This window comes from Protomyctophum parallelum (assembly GCF_964188405.1).
Source record: "Protomyctophum parallelum genome assembly, chromosome: 21".
In the NCBI taxonomy this organism is placed as follows: Eukaryota; Metazoa; Chordata; class Actinopteri; order Myctophiformes; family Myctophidae; genus Protomyctophum; species Protomyctophum parallelum.
This window is the reverse complement of record NC_139713.1, coordinates 32,059,208-32,086,120: the sequence shown is the minus strand read 5'-3', so window position 1 is coordinate 32,086,120 and position 26,913 is coordinate 32,059,208. Positions and strand designations below refer to the sequence as shown.

The 26,913-nt window shown below is 41.6% G+C and overlaps 1 protein-coding gene across 1 annotated transcript in view; it reads left to right on the top strand.

The window, feature by feature from the left end:
- The window catches only part of astn2 (astrotactin 2), a gene marked incomplete at its 5' end in the record, with an annotated part of 505,571 nt that overhangs the window by 200,781 nt on the left and 277,877 nt on the right, over positions 1 to 26,913 (top strand). The window contains 2 exons of the mRNA XM_083793933.1: positions 4,440 to 4,586; positions 8,575 to 8,742. Coding sequence (XP_083650059.1) covers positions 4,440 to 4,586; positions 8,575 to 8,742 — 315 coding nt within the window. The remainder of the gene's footprint in view (positions 1 to 4,439; positions 4,587 to 8,574; positions 8,743 to 26,913) is intronic.

Below are 26,913 nucleotides of genomic sequence, written 5' to 3'. Positions count from 1 at the left end.
GATGTTACTGATCACATTCCAGGAAATAAAACGTCTGGGTTTCCGAGGCTACTGATCACATGACCGACCCCACGTTTCAGACCTCCAGTTTCGGACCTCGCATTATTTCCACTCAACAGCTCTAAGGTATATTAATGGCATAGTATAAGTACAAGTATAAGTACCACTGGAGACCAAAGGTCCTGATTTGTCAGCATAGCTGGAAGCAGGAAGGATTTGTGCCCCTCCCCGGTGTGGTTTTAAGTGCACACCATGGCACAGCTCAGTGACTCTCTGAGCAGATATATGAGCCGATGTAAATGGAGGCTGCATGGCGATAAGCAAAGCTGAGTCAAATAATAACCGTAATGGGAAACATGATTTTGGCCTGCCGAATGACACGGTGATATGTGATCGGGAGTGCACTTCCTCTTTGTGCGTGTGCGCGCGTGTGTGATGTGTCAATGTGTGCATGTGCTTGTCTTTGTTCATTAGTGCATAGTGCATCCGTACAGTTTGTGTGTATTTCAATGAAGGGTCATGTGTATATACTCGGACACAATGACAAAAAAACCTGTTATGCATCTGTATTTGTGAATATTTGTGAATATGTTTGTGAATACTTTGTTTTTGAGTGTCTGTGCGTATCTATGTGGCAGTGGTCATATCTATGTGGCAGCGCTGATAGTGTATTAGTCTTACAGTGAATTCCTTTTAAAAGGACACTGCTGGCATGCATTAGCTGCTCCCTGTGGCCACACAACTGTGAAAGATGTAGCATGGCATGAGTCTGACAACTATGTCAAGGTTAAGGCCGACTGCAAAATGATTGGTCTTTCTTCAGGGAGATGGACTAAGAGTGATAAAAAGAGCCACAGAGGTGAACATAACATATTTGTAAAATCTACAGTAGCCTATATATTACAGTATGTAGTTGAATGCATTTTTAACGCTGCCCACTGGAAAAGTGTTATACATCTTTATTTTGTTAAAGTGCGTTGATCTTCCCTTCACTGTGTTTTGATGCATGCAGTATGTGTATGGCAGGGTTCCCCAATTAGTTTTCCCCAAGGGGAAAGCTTTTTTTTTTCATTAATCTTAGAATAGATGTAGAATACCTACAGTATTTGAAAGTTGCGGAATCATAATTGTCTTCCTTGATGCATTAACGACCGTCAGCTGGAAAGATGCACGCACGCACGCACGCGCACACACACGCACTGTGGTTATGGTAAGCTAAGTAAGCTCACATTTCATATCACGCACGCATGTACGCATACATACACACATACAGTACACATTGCCATTTGCTGTTTGAAAACCAAGTAACTACACTTCAGTGTTTGTCTGCAATAGTTTCAGAGGACCCTGCAGTTATGAAACAGGGAGTTTACTTTGTACTAATATGGTTTTAGAATAATTTCTGTAAATATTAAAATGGCAGTTGCCTAAAAACATTTCTTCTGCACATTTCTTTCCCTATTTCTTGACTTTACCTATTTCTTGCAATGTTTTATGTTTAAACACACTTGGGGTCATCTTGTATCACCGTGCATCCTCTGCGATCTGTCCTGTCTGCTGACTCCCTGCCTTGCATTCTCTCTTTATCTTGTCGTGACTTTTCCTTACTCCACTGTGTAATGCGCAGTTTGACAGCATGGAAGCACTCTTGCACACTCATAGCCATGTCTACACTCCAACCTCCGTGTACACAACACATAGCATGCTGAGAATGCAGTATACAAGGCGTCTCGGGAGGTAGAGAGGCTGTCTGGCCCAAGGTCCCGGTTCAATAACTTAGTTCCTCTTGGCATTGTGTCGAAGTCAAGTGTCCTTGAGCACTAACTAACTGTTCCCGACGAGCATGTCGGTTCCTTGTGTGTTGTGCATGGTTGCCTCTGGTGTGCGTGCGTGCGTGCGTGCGTGCGTGCATGCGTGCGTTTGTGTACATGTGTGTGTGTGCGTGTGCATGTGTGCGTGTCTCAGGTTAACGCACTTTGTACATTGCTTTGGATAAACTTTACAGTCTATAAATATACAATATACTGCACACCAATTAAAACGGGACTAGCTTTAGCTAGGTTATTCATTAAAGCTGCTGGCAGAATGAAATTACAGTACATTACCGAAACACATTGTACTAGAGGTGGTAGAAGTCAAAGTACCATCGTATTGTCCCTCCAGTCCCTATACTCCATACCATTTGGAAAGTAAAAGTGAAGCACTGAATTCACATCTCTGTCCTCAAAATTGGTAGATAGACTGACAAGAGTGACAGGACCAATCAGCAGTCGCTCCTTATCATCTGTAGCTAATCCATACACATTGTGCATTACATTCACCCATTCGAACATACAGTACTGTACTTTCACACACCGATGGTGCAGGAAACCATGCAAGGCACCTGCTCATCGCAGTTAGAGGTTCAGTGTCTTGCTCAACGACACTTCGACAGTAACACTGGGGGAGCCCGGGATCAAACCCGGGAACCTATTCCCAAGCGGCCACTCTACAGTACCTCCTGTTCCACTGCCACCCCTGATTGTTGATGTGTGTGTGCGTGCGTCCCAAATACCCCCGTGGATGAACGCATAGACATTCTGTGCATACTTGCCATAAATGCTAATTCGGTCAGATATCTCATGAATAGATTGAGAACATTAATAGCTTGAGAGCAATTTTATTTATACAATGTAAATCCAGGTGTGAATATTATATTTATTGGCGTTCAGGCTTACTCAATGCTCAGCACATTAGAAGAACGCCATTTAAGAGCAGGGAGTTATACATCTATAACAACCCCACCCAGGGGAAAACGCAAGCCTTCAGCTGGATGTGCCATATTTATTTGTCTGTTGCATCTGCGCTACTGCCACAGACATGCAGACATAACCAGCCACAACCTGATCTTTATCTTTATAGTACATAGGATAGACAAACACTAACCTCAACTACCTTGTTCTCAGAATCTATAGCTACTGTATAGTGTTAGTGTAAATTAAGTTTGGGATTCATTCCTTCATTCATTCATTCATTATTTTTATTCATTATAAAAATGTATTCATTTGCAGCCTCAGACACATGATGAACATTTTCCATTCATTCTCAATGGGAATTTAACAAAAATACCGATTTGCTACATACCGATATGACATCAATTATCCATTCATTGTCAATGGGATTTAATGTTTGTCTTAGGACAAATATCTACACTATAGCTAAATATAAAAATCACACCTGTGTGAAGTGAGGGGCACTCTTACAACTCTTACATCTTACAACACTCATCTTACATCATACCAAATTCAAAGGGAATTTGGTATGATTAGGTGATGTAATGATGATGTAAAACAAATGGTGTCAAAACAAACATTAAATTCTCTTTATTGTTAATGGGATTTAATGTTTGTGTTGGGGACAAAACAAACATTAAACATTAAACCTGTATATAGAAGAATCTAGCTAGTGTTAGTGTAAATGAAGGTTGGGATTTATCCATCCATCCATCCATCATAAAAATAATGATATACAGTAGATACAGTAGACTGACAGGAAATGGGGGAGATAGAGAGATGCACGCATGACACGCATGAAGGCCGCCGAGAATGGGACCCGAACCCTCGACACACTGTCAGGCTGCCCAGGTTGCAGCCCAGGTTCCCGGACCTTGGGATTAATTTGACTGCTAATGCCGAGTACATGTGTGATATTTGATATTAAGTCATTTTACTTTCACTTTAGGCACACTTTAGGCTGCAAAATGAAAATTGTTGTTTTCCTCCGCACACGTATAAACAGTGACAGCTATTTACAGTACGAAAACTTTCACACGCCAAGGCTGTGCCTTTTCCCATGCATTTTCCAGTGCATTCTAGTAATCTCGATATCAACCTGCCTACCTCATGATGAATACAGGTAGAAAGAAGATAAGCAGCTCATTTCACTCCCTTCATCCTGGCTTGGAAATGGGAGCCTGGAGAGAGCCAAAGGGCAACCAAAACAACCAATCTATAACCCTGTCAGTGGCGATAGGATCGTACATCATGTTGACGGAAGATTCTAGGCTGCTGGAAGGAGGCTTGGTCCTTCAACTCATCTTTTATTGTCTTGTGCTGAAAGTAAATCAGCCAACTCTCTTTTTTTCTTCTTCAAAAAGCTTAAAGGTTGGTTAGAAGGTTGACTGAAGGTGCTGAAGGTGGTCTTTAGTTGTGTGTGTGTGTGTGTGTGTGTGTGTGTGTGTGTGTGTGTGTGTGTGTGTGGGGGGGGGGGGGGGGGGTGTGGGGGGAGGGGGGGTGCATGTGCACGTGTGCTTTCATGCAAAGGAGAGAGAGTGTGATGGTGTGTGTGGGGTGGGTACTGCCATTTTGTCATTCATGATAAAAATGTAGTCATTATATCATGTGTTGTGAACCATATCCTGCTTGACATGTGCCTTAAGGTATTTTTTTCCCTCCCTCCAGGCCACCCACACAGTCCCCTGAACAAGGCCACCTTGACGTTGATCACCATCAGCACGTGTGTCCTTGCCATTGTCTATGCTACGCAGAATTCCTGCCCCCTCACAGTCAAAGTCACCCTCCATGTGCCTGAGCACTTTGTTGCTGATGGTAAGTGCAAAGCATTCAGTAGAATGTCCCTGCATATTCAATTTGTTTTGAAACTCTGTGTGAAAAGGGGGAAAAAAGCACAGGTCAACCTCTGCACTTTAAATTCCAGATGTATTTATTTATTTCAATGTATTTACAAATGAGTGTACAAATGAAACCGAATGGACCCATAATTGGTTCCATTTGTACACACTCTTGAGTTAAGTGTACACCTTCCTCCATTTTGTTGGTTGTTTTGGACTTTATTTATAAGATAGTTCAATGCCCACATATTCTAGGGCTTGCTTTATCCTCATTCTAAACCCTGAATGATTTGGGGTTTACAGTAAAATGTCTGTAACGTAAACTGTAAACAGTATTGCTTTTACACACAGTAAAATCCAGAGTTTTAATTTTGTATTAGTTAATTTATCTCTGGGTTTCTGCCATCCTTTCCACAAACAAACTATAACTCACAAAGTGACCAGTCAGACCACCAACTTTTAAACATTTTCTTTTCTTGTTGTTGCAAGATTGCCTCCACATTGAACATGGAGGCGCGTTCCTTATCCCTCTAAAAAGACTGGTTTCAATGTTGTTGTTGATTTTCATAGCACAATGGATGACAATTGTCGTTTTGTGCCACAGCAACACTAAAATGTATACATTAATATTGAAGCTACATAAATAAATAAAAGTAATGTAAAAGTTAAGTAAAGTAACCAGTAACTATAACTACTTACTAATTTAAAGTAATTCATTGGTTAATCAATTTGGCTTAATCGAGGATACTAAGCACCCATAGATTTGCTTCATTGCTGGCCTATTTTAAAATCGTGCCAGTATGCAAGGTGTGCTCATGGAAAATGATTTAGCAGAATACCAAGAGGCACCAGTGTACTACGGCTTAACCCTCACAGGGAGGGAGAGGAGAGGGGGATTGGACAAATCCAGGGAGTGAGAAAGATAGACAATATGGAGTGGAGAGATTATGAGGAACATGGATAACTTAATTAATGATCATCTTATCTTCTAAAGCTATGCATCCACACATCAGCTGAACAGTGCCTCTGCCACTGGAGCCTGTCTAGTTCTTGAAATGCACGATGTGCACATTACTTAACCAAAATGTACTTTCTGTATATTCCGTAAAACCAAGATATCAACTGTGCTTCTTGACATAATTGATACTAATATATAGTATTATTATTATTAGTATTCTTTTAATCATACCAAACATCAGAGAACCTACACATTGGAGCTACATGTCACATGTATCCCATTGGGGGTGAAGTGGAGTTATGGAACGTCTTGCAAATAGTAAGAACCTTGTGTTCTCATTCAACAAATTATATTTTCCGGATACATCTGGGTATCATTACGCACCTTAAACTAGACATGCTACAGTAGCTTCCATGAATAAGTGTGTTAGCCAAACAGATGCAAAGCGGTCAGTAAAATGTTTCAAGGTAGGATATACCAGATGGTGTCTTGCTGATGACCAACTGGCACTAGCTGGTTGCCAGGTTATAGGAGCCATGCAGTTGGTTGACTTAACCTATTATATTGAAGAAGAAGGCTACAGTTGGAGTTTTCATAATTATTTTTATTATGGTGAAATATGATTTTAAATGACATTATCCACTCTGCATGCCAAAATAATAACCCCCCCCCCCCCATTATGCATATACTGTATAGGCTACGCACTGTAGTGTCAGATACTCAGCAAATACTATAAGCCCACTATCCTTGAGAGTCATGACGGACTGAATTTGATGTTTGGGTACTTGTCTGGCACTGAGTGGATGAAGGAGATTAAACAATACAACACTGCTCTAAGATCAAAGATGTAAGGCGATTAGGCAGAGATATGCATTCCTTTGGATATTCAATTTTCCAATGACAAAAGGGTACTATATATTGCAAGATCCATTTTCTATGTCATACTTATTTAACTCTTTCCAGTCCTCATGCAGGTTTTCTCTTTTCTCTTATTTCGAACTTTTAGTTAAACTAGTATCTTTATTTCCCCAATTTCAGTTCACCATTTAGGAATGAAATGCCTAAACGGAACCTCTTATCCGGAGTGACTTACAAAGTGCAGGGAGTAAATTGTATTCATGCATCCTAGTCAACCAACAGCATACATGGTCAGGTAAATTGAATGGCAAGAAAACAATTAAGTGCAGTACAGATTGAAATCCTGGGCATTAATGACATTATCTAATTCTAATAGATCACTCGATATCTATCTTACAGACACAAGTTTCTCTTCTGGAGAGTTGTTGGGGTTAGCGTTAGGTAGTCTACAGATATCTATGCCTACTGATGTCTAACATTCTATTTCAATGAAGGGGCTGAACTTGTTGGGAATTATTCCGAAAATAAATAAACATAATCTCAGAAGCAATGCAAAAAAAATACTTTGGGGTGGTCCTTCATATTTGAGTGATTGTGTGATTTGTTTTCAAAGCAGTGGACAGCAGTGGTTTGCCAACAGCGTTGCTGTCCTATATATAGCCCATACATTGACTTTAGATTTCCCCAGACATATCAGCAAGACTAGATGAATTATAATTGACCGATTTAGTTGGAGGCTGGGAGAAAGAGCTTCTGATATCATCAACCTCCTTATCAAAGAAGGGAATGACAGCTTCAGCAGAGGAGGGGGGGGGGGGTCTGTTTGAGGGGTGGAGGGATATAGACATGGAAAAGAGCTTCCTCTGGTAGATGTAAAACCTCTAAAACGAAGTATACCTCTGAAGCCTGGGCCAGTGGCTGAAGCTATTGGGTTCTGAGGGAGCGACAGGGGTAGCAGTTTTCTCTGCAGGGCTGACTGTCCGCATATGGATTATGCTCTGTGCGTAACTGGAGTCCTGCATTGGGCTCTAGAAGGTGGCATACCTGTGTTCTGGTTCAGTTTACCAAGCTTTGTTTAATTTGCTCAGCAGCAGATTTGAAACAGAAACACACAAAGATGTCATGTTTCCAGTTCAAATCTGCTTTGGGAAACTGAACCAGAACAGGAGTTCTGGCACATAGAGTATGTCACTTTTTGGAGACACAGGACTATGGTTATGCACAGACAGAGTCTATTGTAGAGACTGGAGGCGTGGAGGGAGGCGTGGGCTGGAATTAATTCAGCATGCTGGCTTGCTGATTGTCACTTCCAAAGTCCTCCTTCCGCAGATACATTGCGGTGACCTAGACAGATTAGAGGGATCGGTGGGATGAGACAAGTCCAACATGGAGCACCACAAGGAAATAGCAGGAATAGTAAGACACACAAAAACATTGTAGTAAAAGAGATGCAAATGCACAATGTCAGGACTTCCTCGATGTGTCTCCACCTATACATCTACAAGTATTTTTATTACATTTTTTATATTTTTAAATCAATCCAGATGAATACTTTACTGCTCCTATTGTATATAGCTTCTGAGCAGAACCGAATCTGCTAATAGATTCCTATATACCTATACATTCACCTATAAACACAAATTATGCTCACACAAATTATTTCTCCTCTCAGCACAGAGGAGTTGTTAGGATCTATATCCTTGAAGAGAACAGAAACCCAATCTTCTCTACGCTCCCTTTGGAGTAAATAGTCTTTGACATCAATTAGTGATAATCTGTTCAGTGATTGGAGTGTAATGATTGGTCTGGGAAATGGGAATGGGAGGGCATAACGATAAGACAGCTCGCATGAGCATCCTCTTTCATACTGTTAACTGGCTGGTTTGTGAAAACCTATAGCCTCCTATAGTCCTTTCCTAGCCCCATTTACAAAGGATATACCGTCAATATCCTAATTAGAAGCCTTAATTACCAATTGCTCATTTAAATAGTGACAGGAGGTGGATAAAAAATGTTACAAACAAGTAACACGTCGCTAATTTGCAATTTATTCCTTAATGTTGTCATCAGGCCTTGGGTGTTTCGTATGGAGAAATCCTTTTTGGTTAAATGTTTTGTGTTTCTTCTTTTTTTCCCATTTTTTTTCCAGGAAGCAGCTTTGTGGTGAGCATGGGCAGCTTCCTGGACGTTTCTAATTGGCTTAACCCCGCCAAGTTAACCTTGTACTATCAGACAAACGCATCTACCCAGTGGATCAGGGATTACTGTGGCCAGAGGACCACCGAGCCCTGCGAACAGCTCTGTGACCAGGAAACAGGTTGGTATGCACGCACGCAGCCACGCACGCACGCACGGACGCACACACACACACACACACACACTCTCTCTCTCTGTGTCTTACATGCTTTATGGTGTTATTATATTTGTACTGTGATGATTGTGTGGCTCACTTCCCATGAAATGGTTTTGTTAGGCCCGGGAGATAGAGTAGAAAGAGTCACCTGCATTTATTGCGCCTTTGAAGCCGAAAGGGTTTAATAATACCATTTTAAAACTTGGCAAGACTAATAGGCCTATACTTATACTGCTTATATCTCCATAAAAGTGATATTTAAGAATAATAATTGCAATACTGTTCTGTTCTGTTCTGTTCTTTTGTGTTTTTTGTTTTTTTTGTGCAAAGCATCTCTATTAATTTCCTATCAGTCATACATAGACTAAATCTATGTTTATGCAATGTTAGGTGGGGGTGGTACAGTTTTTTATTTGTGGTAGAGGAGAGGTCATTTTAATTTTGGCTGCAAATGTACAGATTTCCAATGAGTCAAAACTGCCCCTTGGTTCTTGTGGCTGCACGTTTCGCTTATTGCTCTGACCCAAACATGTATAAGTTGTTAATCAGCAGTTCCCATACCTTTTAGGCGGCACACCCCCTTCTACATCCTGACAGAGATCCTGCACACAATTTCATTCCCAGTTTTTTTTGTATACATTTTATGGCAGCAATAAAGGTGAAATATTCAAGACATCGCAATAATGCATCCTCACATTATCAATACAGTGTTATACACAAAGAGTAACGAGTGTGAGTGTGGGCGAGAGGTGGGCACACACAAGCTCAAAGCCAGATATAGGACCATCATGTGAGAACATGAGTCAAAATGTCTTACTTTGAAGATGGAGAGAGAGAGAGAGAGAGAGAGAGAGAGGGAGGGGGGGGGGGGGGTTCTAGGCATAAGAAATACAAGCGGTCGCTTAGGGCCACAACCACTGAGGGGGCCACATCCCAGGGAGAAGTTTTATTCTATTTTTTATGTATCCCCTATCCCATACATGGGCTACCTTCACTTAATGCGGCCCGCAGCTTAATATTGGAATACTGATATATTATTGATTTCAGCTGTTACAATTCCAAACATGCAAGCATGACCCGCTTTAGTCTATATTAGTAGCTTGATGACTAGTACTATAGTCTTTTTTATGTCCAATGTATTTGCATTTAAGTTCATAAAGTTAAAGGTATATTCAGTGATTTCACTTAATTCAAATATCACTTGTTTTGTTGTGAGTGTGAGTGTGCTGACCATAGGAGTTCCTCCCTGTCCCCAGTTAACCCCTCGGGTAAAAAGAAACGTAGGTTTCGTTTTTGGCTAGGTGGCCCAGCCGTCATCCAATTAGGATAGAGATGGGCCTTCCGCCAATGATGATCGAGCGGTGGCGGGCCTTGGTGTGTGTGCTGTTGGCCTGTTGCGTGTCCCACCACTATAGTGCGTGCATGTGCACAACTGGTTACCAGGTCGGACCGGGATTTTTTCAAAATCACCCAAATTACTGAATGCTCCTTTAACATAAGAACATATTAATGTATTTGACATTAAATAAAAATGTTAATTTTCAGGATTCCAATTCAGAAATACCGGTAGCTAAAAATAATTCAGGATTCCAACTTAAACAATTGCTAAAATAGCAGGTCTACGAGCTCCAAACACGTCGCAGTTTGAGCTTTCCGCATCGGGTCTGCCTACGCCCCCAGCCATTGTAAAATACCCGGTAACCTGAGACCTCTCGTGGCTTATTGCTTTTCTAAAACGGTTACAAACATATAAATATTAACCTAATACAACTATTAAATACACAAAAGTAGCTACGCTTTGCGCCACCAGAGCGAGCCACATCACTTGCTTGTTTTGGGCAAGTAGCCTATGTGACAGGAGAATAGTGCTTGATGTCTTTACGGGGCTGCCTGGAGCCACACGTTCACAGTCGTATGAGCCGGGCGGTGCTTAGACGCCCGCACGGCATGTGTTTGTAAAGCAATCAAGCGCTCCCCTTCCCCAGTACAGCTACAGAGATGTGGAATCATCTGCGAATGATATAAAGTGATTGAAGGTGTGGATTATCGGTGAAATTTACACCGGTCACAAGACTGTAACCAGCCAATCAGAATCAAGTATTGGGTTTTAGAACATCTATTTTATCTTAAAAAAAAGAAAAGATTAAGACACAAAAGAATAATTTGATAATATGTATATGACACATGCAGTTGAATGCAAATTGCATTATGCAATACACCTGTGGCCCACTGCCCACAGGTGAAATGGTTTGCAGCTGCTTGCAGTTGGTTAATTGAATTGTTGGCAATAGCACAGTAAAGATGATAAAATAATCTAATATGATGTGTGTAGTTCTTTATAGATCTAGCCTCTTAATTTTGATCTCAAAGTGCACCAGATTAAAGCATTTTCATCGCAAATGTACAATTTATTTCTGGACCACCCCCCGGCGTGACAGTGCATGGGGGGGGGGCACAAAAAATAATCTTGCTTAGGGCCGCCTGACTCCTACAACCGGCACTGAGAGAGAGAGAGAGAGGCAAAAAATATATAATAAAATCCTCTTGATTTTGGGGTGCCACAGTTGGAGCTGCCACAGTTTAGAGCTTTGTGTGTGTGTGTGTGTGTGTGTGTGTGTGTGCGTGCACGTGTGCGTGCGCGTGCACATATAATGAAAATAAATCATAAAAACACGGTCTCCTCATGCATTGGAAGGACAATATCAGTCACCAGAACCAAGGACGGGTGTATTGAATGAATCTAAAATGCTTCAAATAGCGTTTGTAGTTACAATGGGTTTTCTAAAAAACAATGTCAAACATCTAAATACTGAATCAAGACACTTAAAATACTGTCTGGGCCGGGTGTTCATGTTCACAAAAGCCCAAGTAGTCGTACAAAGTACCCCAAACATGTTTGAAATTGACGTATCCTTTTAATTTACATTTTCTACATTATCTACTCTACCGAAAATGCAAGGTATCCTGGCCAGAAGGTAGAAGATAATAGAATAAATTGAACTCCTTGAACCCCCAGCCTCCACCCGCTCCCTCCGCTCCGGTACATCATACACACTCAAAAGCACAAGAACCAAACTCCGCACCATGGGGGACCGGGCCTTCTGCTCAGCTGCCCCTCGGCTGTGGAACGCCCTCCCCGACCACCTGAGAGCACCACAGTCCGTGGACGCTTTTAAAAAGGGACTAAAGACCTTTCTCTTTAGTAAGGCATTTGCCCAGTCGGACTTTTAAGCTGCCCTGTGTGCTGTTTTTAACTGTTTTTTTTTTATTCTTATTTCTTTTCGTATCTTAATTTTTTCTGCCTGCCTGTAGCACTTTGAGATTTGTTTCAAATGTAAAGTGCGTTATAAATAAAATTTATTATTATTATTATTATTAAATGGATGAACATTATCTTGCCCAAATTAAATCATCATTGTGCAGGTTAATGTTTTAGAGCTATGTTTTCCTCCCACCATAATGATACATAATTGTTATTGTACAGCATAGCAGTACGCGTACGTACTTGCATATGTATTTTATGCACATTTCCCCGTGAAGGATTTGTTCTGCCAAAATCAATGCAAGTTCCCGACATGTATAATTATTACTACTTATTACTCCCTCTGGTGAACAGCTTACCGTAATTGTAGCATTTTATCCAGAACATTATGGTTGAGTCGACACTGCAAACACACAATTATTGCCAAGAAAGAAAAAAAAAAATATCTGTTGATTAATGTAATTATCTGTGTGTCATACGTTCTCACACTACAACTCTCATACTACATAAACACGCACACATACACGTAAGCATGCACACAGACAGTGCATCGATCGATGTGCATCGATCAAAAACAACCTTAATTAAGTTCACACCAAAAAGAAAATTACAAAGGCTACAGAGTCACCGACTAGTGTGAATTAACATAGAAATAAGCCTGAATTAAGCCCATTGTGTGACCTGCTAACTCCTGTAGTGTACGTAGGTGTAAGCGACCTGCACGTGACGTCATTAACCCATTTAGGCCTGACGACGTCGAAATAAAAATAAGTCTTCTGAAAGAATATATATTCAACGATTTGTGCCGCATTTTCACGATTTTTCAAGAATAACAGATCTACAAGCTCATAGCGCGCCACTGAGTAGCGCTCTATGAGCTTGTACGCGCGCATGCACACACGTACGCACACACAGTTGTATTGTAAACTAAAGCGTGACACTAATATGGTAATACCCTTGAAGCTTGATGCCGTTAGCACTGGCCTAATTGCCAGCGGTGACATTTAGAGTAGACCAGGTCACTTTTGTGGGCGACGCGGCGCCATTCCACTCTGTTGTCTGCGACACAAGCTTTGAACAACTTCAGCCCAACAGGAAAATGTTTCAAGGACCCCCTCGGACCTCCACGTGTGCCCGTCAGATGTGAGTTTATCACGGACGATGATGAATTTGTGCACGGCTAAAGTAAACAGTAAAGGTTATCCCTCCATAAAGACTGAAGGTGAAGTGGAGGAATGGGGTTGTCACACTCCGATGGGTTCTGCTGCGTCCGCACAAACTCACTGAGAGTCTGCTGAGACGGAGAGAAAAGGGGCTCTAGGTAGTATATCAGGGGATAACAGAGTTTAGAGGGCAAGTGTTTCCTTTTAGGAGAAAGGAGTTGTGTGTGGCAGGGGTGGGGTTGGGAGCACACGGGAATCTGTTTGTGGGGGGGGGGGGGGGGGTTAAGCCTGATTTATACTTTGCCGTACCTCGGTGTCAAATACAGTAGCTATAGATGTACAAGCTCACAACGTGTCATCCGAGACAGGTTAACTATTATGTTAGAGAACGTGCGTGCTAGGGCATTAAGCAACAAGTCGACTAGTTTACCTAGTCGACTAGTAAATCCACTGGTCTACCTTGTTGGTACTAGTTGACTAGTTGATAAGAAAATAAAATAAAATAAATATTTTTATTCCCCCCCCTCCCCCCCCCAATCTTATCACAAGTTTAATGCTGCAATGCGGAACTTGTTTGAACAAATAAAACTTTATTTTAACCAATCTGTAATCTGTATGGTATGTACTGTTAATGTTAATACAATATAACTAGCACATCTGCAGTGCTTGAGATCATGCCATGGTTGGCAGAGCGGTAGATATTTGGTCGACCCCGGCCGGGGTTGAATCCCCGGGAAGGTCATGAAGCTATGGATTGCAGCCTTTAACAATGCTGCATCAAATGAGTCCAGATAGACCACTCTGTATAATGGCGTTGTGATTTGTATCTGATCTGTTTTAGTGCTGGTGGCTAACACAAAGTCAGAGGACAAATCATTAACAACCTTATAAGTCAATGGCTTGGAAAGCTATCGCAGCAGTAATCGTTACTACTCAATGCTGCACAATGAGGCAGAGTCATTGATTTACCAGATGTCTACATTTATTCAGTCAATTGTCTCATTATTCAATTACAGCAGTGTGTGTTGAAATGTCATTGTCATGCAAATAAAAGGAGCAATCCTTTAGTTTAATAGGAGAGAGGGAAGGGTATAGCTCTGCATTGAAATCAGCTGAATGTCATGGAGATGAGCTCAGCAACAGTCTTCTGGATGTTAACGTTTTCATTTAGTTTTTTTATGTGGGGGTGGTTATTATTATTATTACTACCACCAGTAAGATGCCCTGAGGGCGAGGTCGTGCTGAAACAACAGGGCTTCTTAATACGACACAGATGAGAAGCAGGAGTTAACCTATTCATCTGGTGTCAGTGAGGTCGGATGTAGAGTTGCTGGCCGGCTCCATATAGATGTAGGTGATGATCCAGTCTTCTCCATGTATGGCTATCCAGGGTTTGATGAGGTCAGTGTCGTGATCTTCATATAATGGAGATCTGGGTGATGATAGTCAGCTCCACATATTGAGATCCATGTGTTGTACCAACTTGGTTCATTTGCAAGTGTGACTCGCGTCGCAGCAACCACACTGGTTATCATGAGACTGACACAAAAGGTCAGCTCCATATATGGAGATCTAAGGGTGGCAGCGGGCACAGTGTCTTGAGTGTACAGAGTTTGATGAGGTCAGAGCAACATGTGGAATGAATTATGTATTGGCCATATATGGAGCGTCACGAGACGTGACTGACGGACAGACTGACCGACAGGTTTTAGCGTGACTGACAGCCAGGCTTTGCAGGTTTTCATAGTAAACTGTGAACTACGTTGTTTACATCGAAAATATAATTTTAACCACCTTCGCTGTATAGCAACAGTAGCCGGTCTACAAGTTACAATTCAATGCATTGTGAGTTTCTAGAATTAGTTTATTTTTTCTTTTCTATTCTTTTTAAGTTTTAGATATTTTTTTGAAATGTTTTGAAACATTTTCCGCCTGTAATAACATGCAGCCAAAAAATGGACACCAGGGTTAATGTGGTTCACTGTTTCACACAATGCATCATTACATCCATAGTATGATGGCATCTTCCCCAGAGTGAGATCCTGCTGTGTGTATCTAACCAGATGAAGTCTAAGCTCATTAGAATGGATTACATTGTGTAATGTATGTGAAATTTATGTCACCCTGGTCAAGGGCACATTGCGGGTTCATGCATAATGTAATACAGACTCAGACATTCAACTTAATGCACAAGAACGGCCAAGTTGGAACACTTACTGTGTGTGTGTGTGTGTGTGTGTGTGTGTGTGTGTGTGTGTGTGTGTGTGTGTGTGTGTGTGTGTGTGTGTGTGTGTGTGTGTGTGTGTGTGTGTGTGTGTGTGTGTGTGTGTGTGTGTGTGTGTGTGTGTGTGTGTGTGTGTGTGTGTGTGTGTGTGTGGTGGGCACACACACACACACAGTGTTTGTGTATTCTGAACTCGGGTTCACCAATGCGTCAATATGCAGGAGCGGGAGCCATTTTGTTATTCAGCAACTTATTCAGCAAAAAAACTATATATTCTGCCTTCTCACTTTTTCTCCATCTTTCTTCCATCATTCATACCATCCGTGTGGCAGGAGTGTTATGGTCTGTATTTGCCAACCAAATGTGTTCTGCAGCAAAATGAAAGTTGTTCCTCAAAGTAACACTTTCAACCTGCATGACTAGAACCCAACTCCCTCTCCTTCCATGAAAGTATTCTTTCTAGTTAGCCTTGAAACGGTAGTCAAGGTTGTGTTATATACCTTAGCAACTATATGTGCTGAGGCTTTGTTCAAGAAAGCCGTCGGGGCAACTAAAAGCTAAAGAAAAAGCACACCAGTGTGAACCAAGTGGTGCAACTCCCGTCTATTGGTTTGCGTCCAGCAGGTGGCAGCCATGTCACATACTTCTCTCGTTCCAATTTCACGCATGCGCACACCACTCGTGCTCACACACACAGGTACACACGTACATCACAAACAGGCACACGGACATTGTAAGCTGGATGTAGAAGTGGTTGCACCACTTAAAAATAAATGGTGTGTGTGTGTGTGTGTGTGTGGGGGGGGGGGGGGTAATTTCAGGACGCTTGACATCTACTGGGATACAAAAAGGAGAAGATGTATATTTAATCACTGTGCTGCTGAGGTGCTTGATTGCATTTGATGGCTGCACTTTTCCTCCCTGTTTGATTACCATTTTCAACCCAAGATAAAAACAACTTTGCTCTTTCTGAAGTGTAAGTGTAATACAGAGTGCATTACACAAAGTGCATATCAGAATAATATATGGAAAGAAAGTCCAGGCATGTCATGCTTGGGATCCACTTGGGAGTGGCGTGTCTCGAGTGGCATTTGCTGGCACAGGCCACCCTTAAGAATAAAGCATGGAAAATATTAGCGTGTAGGCAAAAAAGAAAAAACAACGCCCTCTGCTGTTTGTTTCCATTTGAATTTGCCTCTGTGGGCTCCGCCCCCAAGCCCCCAGAACGGCTGGCCAGCGGTGGAGCCGCCGAGCCTACTGGTCAAAGCTGGAACTTGCAGGCAGGCCCGTGCATATAGCATGAGGAAACCCTGCACAGCTGGGGTTTAACCCATTCTGACGGGGCACCCATTTTGGTGTTGGCATCATGTTATGCTTTACCTATTGAAAAATAGCAGATCTACAAGCTCATATCGCGCCACCGAGTGGCGCGATACGAGCTTGTAGGTCTGCTATTTTTTGAAAAATCGAAGAGCGACTGACATTTTTAGAATCTGATCTCAGGTCAGAATGGGTTCATCAGACCAGTGTGTTGTCCAGTGGAAACCTCGTATGAATCTGATCTCAGGTCAGAATGGGTTAAAAAAAAATGGGTTGGCAAATGGCAGAAGTAGAGCGTTTTTCCGGGTGCTTCAATACGCCACTGAGCAACTTCCATTGAAATGAATAGCGGGGGGCTGTCGCTCCCGGTCCGCTCTGTATCCTGTATAACTCTATGGAATGTGGATAACATGATAGTGGCCTGTTTGATCCGCTCTCTTCCTATGTTTTCATTCCCACTAACAAACAACAATGTATACAATGTACTGATTGCCCCTGCCGACAGAGTCGGAATCTTTCTTGAGAGATTCGTGTACTTCTGTCTGCAAGTTTTGCGTTTTTACGTTTGTGTCATTGGCTCCGAATACACACACACACACACACACACACACACACACGCACACGCACACGCACAAGCACGCACACACAGGCACACGCACACACTCAGACCCACTCTGGAATCTCTGTGTGGAACCTGCATTTCCAAAGGGCTGATTAAAGAAAAAATGTCTCTGGTTATCAAATCGCCCCACATTTGCAAACTGGGCCATGTTTGCTGCCCCGCAACTTAAGGGGCAGCGAAATCCCATCAAAACCAAGCGGGGCCAGACCAACTCTGCCGAGGGCAATTCAATTGACCTTTATGCAAGGCTGAAAAATGTATATACAGTACAGTAAAGGTACACACTAAAATCCTCACCATGAGATCCTTTTTATTTATGCTGTAAATAGTGAAGCTCTAGAGTGTTTTATAGAATGGAAATAAGTCCCACAAGTTTTTTTTTTTTTTTTTGCAGATAAACAAGTCTTTCTCACCCTGAGTAGTACAGTATGTATTATGGAAAGTTTAACACAGTGGATATTTCAGATTGATTAGACACCTGTGCTAGATACACAGGTCTTGTGTCTTGTCTTTATTGCTGAGGGTTTCAATAATGTCACTAAAGTAATGAATAGTGTTCCTACCATCTCTCATTCATAAAATCTCAACATTAAGACTGTCACAACCTAATGTTACCTGCTGCTGCCACCACCCAGGGAACCTCGCTTTCACGTCGGGAAGATGATTCATAAAACCCCAGGAGTTTGTCTGGAGTCTGGCAAAATATCACGTCTTCTGAAATTGATACGTTTCAGATTTGTTTTGAAAACATTGCATAACGGTGTGAGAAATATCATAAATATGTACATTGACAGGTTACAGGGGATTTCTCTAAATACTATTTAAACCCATTAAAACCGGGAAAGCATCTGGGTAACCATATTTTGTACTCTGGCTATTCAATAATAGCAGGTATTCAAGTTCATAGTGCATCACTTCATGGCACGCTATGAGCTTGTAGATCTTCTATTGGAAAATGTTTGCAAATGTTTAAAAAAAAATCTAATAATATGTATACAGTATATATTAAAGCTAACATTTTAACTCAACTTAACTGAGATGGGGGGTCCGCAGCCAAACGCATATAATTTTGCGGGTGCTTGACATAAACATTTGAGCACCACTGATATAGAGGTCAAGAGGTGCACACTGCACGCACATCCAAACTTTTCGACAGGTACTCGATCAAATGAAATAAACTGAACAGAAGGAGAAGATCTGCACACTGTCTTGAATGCTCCCAACATAATGTTTTAGCATGAGCTTCCGAAACTACTACGAAACCACTGATATGGAAACACAAGTTTTTCAGAAAACCGTTTTGTAGAATCTGCCCTGGGTCTTAATGAGTTAAATATAACGGTGGTAACAGCTAGCAATAGAGCTACATGATAGACAGACTGACATCTCACCTCTGTTGCTGTAACGCATGTTTGGGTGATAGAATGCACTCGAAGATCAAAAAATACAATTGCTTGTGGTAAAGCTGACACGCTCTTGGGAGGAAGGACATCTGGGGACTTTTTGTGTGACTCGCAGGCTGTGAGATTGACCTCCCATGTGTTAGATTGTAGAGATTTGTGTTGATAGAAAGGGTGTGTGGATCAATGGGCTGGCCTCTACTCTCAGTAGATGATCAAAAAAGGGTTTTGGGAGGTGTGAGGTATATATACTGATATATACTCATCAGTCTGACCTTGTATAGCAGTTGTTCGCAAACATTTTCACATCAAGGACCCCCCGAATGAATATGTATTTGGCTGTGGACCATCCATCCGAAAATAAGTTGTGCTAGAGAGATCACCATACTGTATACGATTTGTGATTTTCACTGTGTACAAATTATTCATTCGGAGAGCCATTGCAGAGAATCTGTGCCAGACGCTAAGCTTAATAGTTTTTTAAACTGGCTGCTGTTGATACATTTCCCATCAGCACATGGTTTCTCTTACAGTAGCTCTTGAATGAAGAATGCTCTACTCTAATGACCTCTGTCTCAAATCCTACACATCTCTGGGCTAAGGTACGAGTCAAAAGTACGAGTGAGAGTGAACCTTCAATTTGTTACCGTGATTGTCTTGAGAACAGCACAGCAAAGCTTAAACTTTGTCTGCTCTGAGCCTGCTGTTGCTGTGCTCGTTTTCACCTGCACTTGACAACACCAGATTCGACCTGGTTGCCATAGTGTTGCTAACATGACATACCAATTGCACCTCCTCCGTATATGGTTTCACACAAAATAATAATAATACAAGTAACACCACCCACAGATTTTTTATAAATGTCTCGAATAAAGATATCGCCTTTCACCCCCCCCCCCCCCCCATTAAAAAAAAAGAAAGTGAGATATTGTACTAAACACAATTTTACACACGTTTTCTGCCAGAACCTTCAAATGGATATGGATTATGGAACTAGAGGACAATATCTGACTCCCAAGTTTTAGGAATAAATTACACACTAAACAGGGCAGATTTATGCCATGCATGTTAGTCTGCTAACCATGAGTGAATGTGACCAATCTATGGCTGTGAATGTGGTCTCCCCAACATGAATTGAAATATTTTTTTGAGTTCTGTCAATGGTACCTATTTGCTGTCACAAAGGATAATAGCTGTCGTCGTTGTGTGCTGCTTTGCAAATAGAAGAGCAACAGGTAGGAATGGATGTCGTTTAATTTCCAGCCCATATGACAAAAGAAAGCAAACCCGCTAAGTGGTTTACTAGATAAAACCCAAAGACCTGGAGGAACGGAAACATGCAGCAATTGATATCCATCTGTTATGGTAATGAACAGCATTATCTACTACCTGGTGGTCTTGAGAGCAACACCTGAAAGCGGAAGCAAATATTTAAGGAGATAGCAGTTGGTTGAAACCAGATAAGAATGCTATTCACCATTGTCTGGATTTCTCAAAAGAACATCAGCGATAATCATCTCAGTGGGAAATCTATAGCTTGCAGCCTCTGTGTTGAATTAAAACCAAAATTGAGCTCAACACTGACGTTACCCCATGGCCCGGGGTCATGTCACATTTAAGTTTAGATGGCAAACTCTGGAGCTCATCGGTCCCAATTTGTCAAAAGACGTTAACATATTCAGCCTGTACAATAGCTCTGTCTCCAGTCTGTCACCCTTTAATTAACCGCCATAAAACTACAAAAAACAATAGAGATCTGCCACAGTGCACAGTTTAAACGGTCCAAAAGGTGACCCCCCACATTTCCTACAGTATAGGCTGCTATGTGTTTTGAACCCAAATTCCCCCCCAAAGAATTATGTGACTACCGGTATACATTATTTTAAGAACAGTCGTAGTTAGGTTATGTTATGTAAAGTGCAACACACTTTAGTAACCCACTAGTTACAAACTAACTAGTAGTTACTACTAAGCCTCTAGGGCATAGGTTCCCAACCACTGGTACTGGTACCACTAGTGGTACTTGAGCCCCCCTCTGGTGGTACTCAGAGGAGTTGCCCAAAAAAGACAAAGGTAGAATGAAATATTTATATTAGTTCTTCTAACCAAGCAATTGGTTGAAATAGGCTCTCCAATTGTGCTGAAATGAGCATGACAGCACACCTAGCCGTTAATAGAATATTTGAGGATGGATTAATCACATTAGAAATATTATCAGTTGTGCTAATTAGACAGAGTTTCATCAGAGCAGCAGAAAAATTGGCTTGGGGATTAAAAAAAAAAGAAAAAGTATAAATTACATTTTCCTCCTGTGTTAATAGCTAAATAGGATGAGGCAGGTCTACGCTCCTGTATTTTAACATCAGTTATTATGGTGGTACTTTGGAGAGCCAGATATATTCTGTGGTGGTACTTGGTATAAAAAGGTTGAAAACCCCTGCTCTAGGGCTTTACTCCCTAATTTAGGACAGAATTTACGTTCTGGTGGTGCAACCTCCTACAGGATTCCAGCTTAGGCAATTGGCACCAGGTGAAAAAATATGTTACAAAAATAATGGGATAACAAAACAAAAAAAAGATGGTGACAGAGCTCTAGGACTTCTGTGATCAAATGGGCCTCGACATTGACTTTTCCTCTGCTGGAGCTCTGCATTTAACCTACGTAACCTATCTTCAGCGATGATGAATATTCCGGTGCCAGGAAAGAGATCCTCACCAATTTGTTCTGCAGACCTATGATGGCAGAGTACGTGTGTAACAGCAGGAGGACTCTTGTTTTGTTGTTCACTCACTTCACACACTTCGCCCGCTGTGTCATTGTACACAGGCTGCTGCTGGCCCCCTCCTTGAGTGGTGGCCAACCAAGGAGTATAGTGTGTGTCTGTGTGGGTTTAGAAGAATAATGTGTATAGGGGCTTCATGATCCAAGCAAAATGAGGATTGTATGACCTACGGCTCAAGGGTTATAGGCGGAAATGTAATGTCTCTATAGTGCCACCATATGAGACTAATTTAAAATACAATGGCCTGCTGGGAACCACAGGTTTTCTCCCTCTATTCTTCTGGGTTTGAGAAGGCACTTCAGGAGTGCAGATCTGTCATTTTCTCCCATTTAGTCATTATTCCAATTATTTCCTCCACACATTGTTGTGTGTTGTCACTGCTCTTGTATCCTACTGATAAACCTGAAACGGCTGCCAGACAGTGAAGAGACCCCAACTCCTCCCACCCAATACTACCAAATACCTATTTTATTTTTCATATGTTGGGGGTGGCTTTTCTGTCTTTATTGGTAGTACACAGTGGAGATAAACAGGAAACATGGAGAGAGACGGGAGTAACACCCAGCAATGGTCGGCATTTGAACCTGCAACATGCTGTCAGGCTTCATTAGAACCTGAATGTGTATCTAATTGTAAGTCTAACTAAAAAGCATAATAACAACTATTTATCTTGAGACGACCAGGGACATTGTGCTCATAATGTCAGTTTCTCAAATTCAGCTATACTTGTTTTGGCCGTGCACGTGCGCGCACGCACATACACGTGTGTCAGTGTTTACGTCCCTTCACCAGTCCAATCTCAAAAGCACACTCTGCCTCTAACCATCTTGTGCTAGTCAACCTCATGGCTATCTTGAACACCATCTCTATCACTATAGGCTGTATCCAATTTCAGTGTCAGACTCCCAATGGCAGACCGTTGTATCATACACTGGCTTTATGATCAATCCTCGCTGCTCTTTTAACCCTAGCTTCTCTGCCTGCATGCCTCAACTGCGGGGTTGGATTTGCTGGGGGTATTGGGAGGAACACAAGCTTTTGAGATTCCTCCTCTGGATTCATTGTTTTGGCCGGTGGGGATAGGTTTTAGTCCCAGCTTGTTGTCAGGAAAATCTGTTTGATAAATGTATTTAAACAATTTAATTTGAAATATACATGCTAGCCACATTAACCCTACCATCCATATTTTTGGCCAAAATGCGTTATTTTTCTATTTTAGCTTGTTGTGTAAATAACTATAGGGTTTAAATGGTTAAAACCACCTTCAGTTTTTTATTATTTTTCCCCCTTCACAAATCGAACCCTGTTTAACTGTGACCCAAATCTGTTTAGAGACAGTAGCTTAGAGGTCAATATAATGTGTGGCAAGACACTCTGGTCTGTCCCATCTCCTCTTCACCTATAGTTTTTGGGGATCCAGCCATCTGTGAATTGGCTTAATCTCGTTCTTACAAATTAAGTACAAATTACAAATTGTCGGTATCAGCGAGAGCGTGGAAGTTTAACCCCGTTTCACAATGCGCTAAACTCCTGGGAGTTGGATTGCAGAGATGGAGCACAACACCTACCATCAGCTCCCACTCTCAGTACTTACTGCACCCAAACTGTGCTACTCGTACGCTGAGTTGGCGGTGCACGGGATCGAAAGCGTGACCTCATGTGGTCAAAAGGCGAGTGCTCTACCGACTGAGCTACCCGGACACATACCTGTACAAATTATCTAGTTACAGTATACAAATTTCACAAGCAATGAGCACAAGTGAACACAGAAATGCATAAGTACACGTGCGTGGCTTGCACAATCCACCAGTGCGTTTCAGAGGTGAGCTAATACATCACATCCCAGTCCTCCAGTCACAACAGATTTCAGAGACACACACATCTCTAACCTCTTTTCTCCCTCTGTTTGCCTCCAGTGAAATAAGTGCTCTTGTGTTCCCTCCCCACAACCTACCTAATAGGTACTGAAATGGTCTTGTGTTCCCTCCCCACAACCTACCTAATAGGTACTGAAATGGCTGGGTTGTTCAGGAATATTCTAGCCTCATCAAACCCATCCAACCTATTTACTCAGCATGCAAGGACACGCACGCACGCACAGACGTACATAAATGCTCACGCGCGGCACACAGAAACACAATCTCCTGTGAGATGGTGGTGGTGATGATGAATCTGCCCGGGGTCTCGACACACAATTGCTTCTCCCCCTGGAGATTGTACAACAGGCACAAATATGCATCAGGACAACAATGTCTCCTTCCTGTGCCCATGCTATGAACCTTGAAATGTGAAAATCACCCATGCAGCTTCAGTAAACGTGGCGGAAAAGCATTTTAATGAAATGTGTCATTAATCAAGCAGGTTGGCTGTAGGGGAGGAAGCTGATTACGTTTTTTTTTTTTTTTTGTCCAGGGGATTGCCCGTCGACTGTTTTGATTATGGGCTCTCATCGTAATGACAATTGCAGGTCTACAAACTCAAAACACGTCATGTGAACGTCATGTATACGTTATTTCTGAAGATTTGTGACCTTTCCCGCTGGGGAGTTTGCAAAGAAGATGACGACAAAGGTATATAGAGAAAAAAACTAGTACTAGGCAACTACTGATGGTGAGAGATCTCCGTATACTACACAATACACATACAACATTTATGAATGCGTTTCTGTTTTTTACACTTGGGTACACTTGGCTTTGATATAAGGAATAAGGATATGCTAGTCAGAGTATTTATGACATTTGGGGTTCAAATTCACACGTTTTCCAGCCTCCCGGCTCTTTCTCGGTTGAACATTTTATACATCGAAGTTTCTTTTCTCTTCATGACGTGCCTTTTGTTTCACAGAACACTGGTTTCTCCACGATGCACAATCCTATGACTTGCCTTACGAAATCCATTGGTTTAAGGCCCCCTTGAGCTTAGACTGCTTCTTTGGTACATCCATTTCAACCCATAGTCGTTAGACTACAGCACTTATTGTTATCCATGGAGAGTCAGCATTAACGTTCATCTGTGTGGACATTTTCAGTAGCCCTCAGAAGGTATTCACTCCATGTCTATGGATTCTTTATATAAGAAGTTTATGTGAAGTGTTAAAACAAATCTCCAAGCCTGCATGGGCTCTTGCCGTTCCTGCAGCAGCAATATCTGAATTTGATGAATGAATTTGCTTTGATTATAGCTTTACTTCACAGATCAGCAGCCGTTATATATGGGTTGAGCGCTGCCATCTTGTATTACAACAGTGGAGTGAAGTGAACACATCTCTCAGCAGGTACATTTATTGTACACTTAAAATAAATGTGCTTTATTGCATCCTGCTGAGCAGTCCTGGAAGCAACAAACCACTTCATAAGGAAATAGTTATTGATATTGTAGCTGTATTTATTTAATTTTTTATTACCCAATTACTGTATGTAGTCTGCTAAGTCTGTGTGAATTAATACAGTACAATAAACAGTTTTGTATGCCCAGAGATGGTGTAGTTATTAGGGAATAAATCCAATCACGAGTGTCTCGGGATTCACGTTATTAGAACGGCATGGCTCCAATGTTGAACTTGAACTTCACTGGCCAGACTGTGACAGTCATTTATAAAATGTGTTATGACACAACAAGACTCCAAAGTTGGGCAAGGTTTCAGCCCGATCAGAGGCTCATTGACATCCATTATGAATTGAAGTTTCTTACATATTTCAAAAGGTACAAATAAGGGCAAAAAAGTAGGTTCTTCTGTGACCTGCTGGCAGACAGTGTGCCCAACAAATGTGCCGCTGATCGGCCCAGCTGAGTTTTCAGGGTTAAGGTGTACACTGGACGCGTTTTTGGATTTTTAGCTGGGTTTTTCCGTTGGTTTTCCGAAAAACGCGTCCAGTGTGCAACCACCTGTATGGTACTTTCAGACGGGCATCGCAGACGTTGTCGCATGGATCGACGACAGGTCTGCTCCAGATTTGCTCAAGAGGGTCCCACAACGCAAGCGACAATTTCACGGAATGAGCTCACGTAAATAAATACGCTTGCGTTGGCGCCCCTCAACTTCTCTGCACGTACAGAAAAAATGTGCAGGTCTCGATGAAAATGGGCACGTTAATTGCTCGTCATCTGAAAGGACCTTTGAATGAATGAATTTAATGAATTTTATTTATATAGCACCTTTCCAAACATAAAGTTACAAAGTGCTTTACAGGTTAAAAACAACAACAATCAAAAACAACATCAAGAACATCAGAAATAACAAAGCATAGAATCATCAGAACAACAAACATCAAGGAACACTAAATAAATATATACATACACATATGCCTACATACATATACACACTTTACAGTGGTTCACTTCTTACCGGGGTATACATCGTCATGGAAACGGTAATATGATACAGTATGCACACCTACCTATATGTGACATGCTCCACAGCAGGTTACGTTCAAGATAATCGATTGTTTGATTGAATACTTCATTAGGCAGACATGTAAACAGCACAGGGTACAGTCAGACACTTGTGCTAAAAAGGATAACATAAAAGTCCTGTTGACTTGTTTCCATTGTGGTCCTATGCACTCAATTCATCAACACAACATACAAATAACACCGCAATACATTATCATCGAACAAATAACAGATCAACGCGTATAAAAAGTGTGACCTACTGAACAATCAATACTCTTGAAAATTGGCATCACTATTCATAGAAGAAGGTTTTTCTATGTGTGTGATTGGTCATTATGCAGCAAATTCCGATCTTGGATGTGAATATACTCATTGTTAGATTAGGAATTAGATCCTGAGTTGATTTATGAGGTTAATAACCAGCATTGTGTGACCGCTGAGAGTGATTGTAGGTGTTACAGTTTTAATGAAAAGATGTCCCTGCAGTGGGTATATGTTGAACTTGCTTCGTAATACAGTCCCCTGGATTAAATTGGCACTCAGCCCACCATTGTTAATTTCTTCTTTGCAAACTCCCCAGCGGGATAGGACTTATAATAAGTCTGAACCAATCAATACCTATTCAACCAGATTCTTAGGTGTGTCATTGGTTTTCCAGTTGTTTCGTAATACTTCCTGAGTAGTAATGTACGAACACTTTTGTATCACTTTTGTAAATACATTTTTACATTGCGGTATTGACACTTTTACTTAAGTAATAAATGCCCAACCACTGCCATATAAGAGCCCACCACTGCCATTTCCCCCTCCTCCCAATACACACCAATCTGAGAGCAATATGCATGCAACAATGATTTGGGTGTCTGATTGAAGTGCTGCAACTCTCCCTGACTTCAGATGATGTCTTCTCAAGGTGGACATGATTTAATTCATGACAGACTTTAATTGTGCATAGTAGACAGAGTGGCT